General features: G+C 40.4%; 1 protein-coding gene across 1 annotated transcript; it reads left to right on the forward strand.

Moving 5' to 3' along the window:
* Positions 1-714: 714 nt before the first annotated feature.
* TM35_000961130 (uncharacterized protein) lies at positions 715-1,431 on the forward strand (the record flags this gene model as incomplete). The annotated part of the gene is made up of 1 exon (XM_029031562.1): positions 715-1,431. A coding segment is annotated over one exon (717 nt), but the record flags the coding sequence as incomplete, so codon positions are not given.
* Position 1,432: the final 1 nt, after the last annotated feature.

A 1,432-nucleotide genomic window follows, 5' to 3' on the forward strand; every position in this document is an offset into this window, starting at 1 on the left:
TTTGGGCTACTTTATGCTTTACCCAGTATAATGGGATAGTCTGTTTTGTGGAATGAGAAAAAGAAATAATAATAATAATAATAATAATAATAATAATAATAATAATAATAATAGCTTGCATATGCACATGCGTAATAGGGTATACAACTGTTTATACTCACACTTGGTGTATTTCTTTCCTTTAGTTGGATAAGTGGGCTTATTATTGATTTGTTTTCTTTTACTATTGGTTGTGCGCGCTGTGCATTGTGCTGCACTGTTAGGTGTCTCTGGTTTATGTAAAGGAAAAGTCATAAAAAATACATATATATATATATATATATATTTATTTGTAATTGTATATATACTGACAGTCGAAGACACTGTTATTTATTTATTTGTTTTCTTCGTCAGCTGTTCGTATTTTTGATTAATTTTTTTTTCTTTTTTTCTGGGAAATATGGGATTTTTTTTGTTTCATGCTGGATACTGTGAGATTTGTCTTTAATTAAACTATGAGTGATGTTGGAGTATTCTTTTTTCGGTGTTACTAATTATTTTTTCGATTGCTCCTCATGTTCTTTTGTCTGAGTGGTTATTGTGTGTTGTGTTCTCCTTTGTTTCTCTTTGTGTGTGTTTCTAATATATTGAGTGTTTGTATTGATTATCTTTGTCTCTTCTTCTTTCTTCTGCATTCAAGTGGGCTATAACTACAAAGTAAATCTTGCTGTCGTGATGATGTGTCGTGTGTTTTGTTTTCTTGCTTTGCTGCTGAGTGTTGTCTCTTTGTGTGTGACAGCTGAGACGGGTTCTGATCCTGCTCTTCTTCCTGATGATGGTCGTTGTACTGAAGGTTCTGGGTCTTCTGATGCTCACCATTGTCGTCGTGGTGGAGGTGGTGGCCCAGATCCTACTACTGGTGGTCCTTCTCGTGGTGAAGATGGAGCTGTTGGTACTTGTCCTGAAGGTGCTGCTGGTGATTCCAGTGACGGTACTTGTAATCGTTCTTCTTCTGCTGGTGGTGTTGCTGCTGGTACTGGCCCTCATCCGCAACCTCCCGCAAGAGACTCTGCATCACTTACACAGGACGTATCTGCTGATCAGGGTGCACGGTTAGCCCAAGATACTCAAAGTGAACCACGTCCTGCAGTAACTGCTGCCGAACCTCCTGCAGGCGTTTCTGGCGACACTGATGCTCCTTCTGGTCCAGCTGCTCCTTCCACTCCATCTTCTTCACCAGGTGAGGGGAGCAGTAGTGAATCTTCAAGTGTTGGTCAAACTGAAAGCGCAACAACATCAACTTCTACTTCTCCCACTAATTCGTCCACAGAGAGTACCGGTGATTCTGATGGTGGAACGACTGAAAACGGCATTACACCTGCAGGGAGTGAGTCAGTAAATAACCCAAGTGATGCAGATAGCACAGATACAACCACCACCACCACCACAACAC

This window comes from Trypanosoma theileri (assembly GCF_002087225.1).
Source record: "Trypanosoma theileri isolate Edinburgh chromosome Unknown TM35_Tth_96_V1, whole genome shotgun sequence".
Lineage (NCBI taxonomy): Eukaryota > Euglenozoa > Kinetoplastea > Trypanosomatida > Trypanosomatidae > Trypanosoma > Trypanosoma theileri.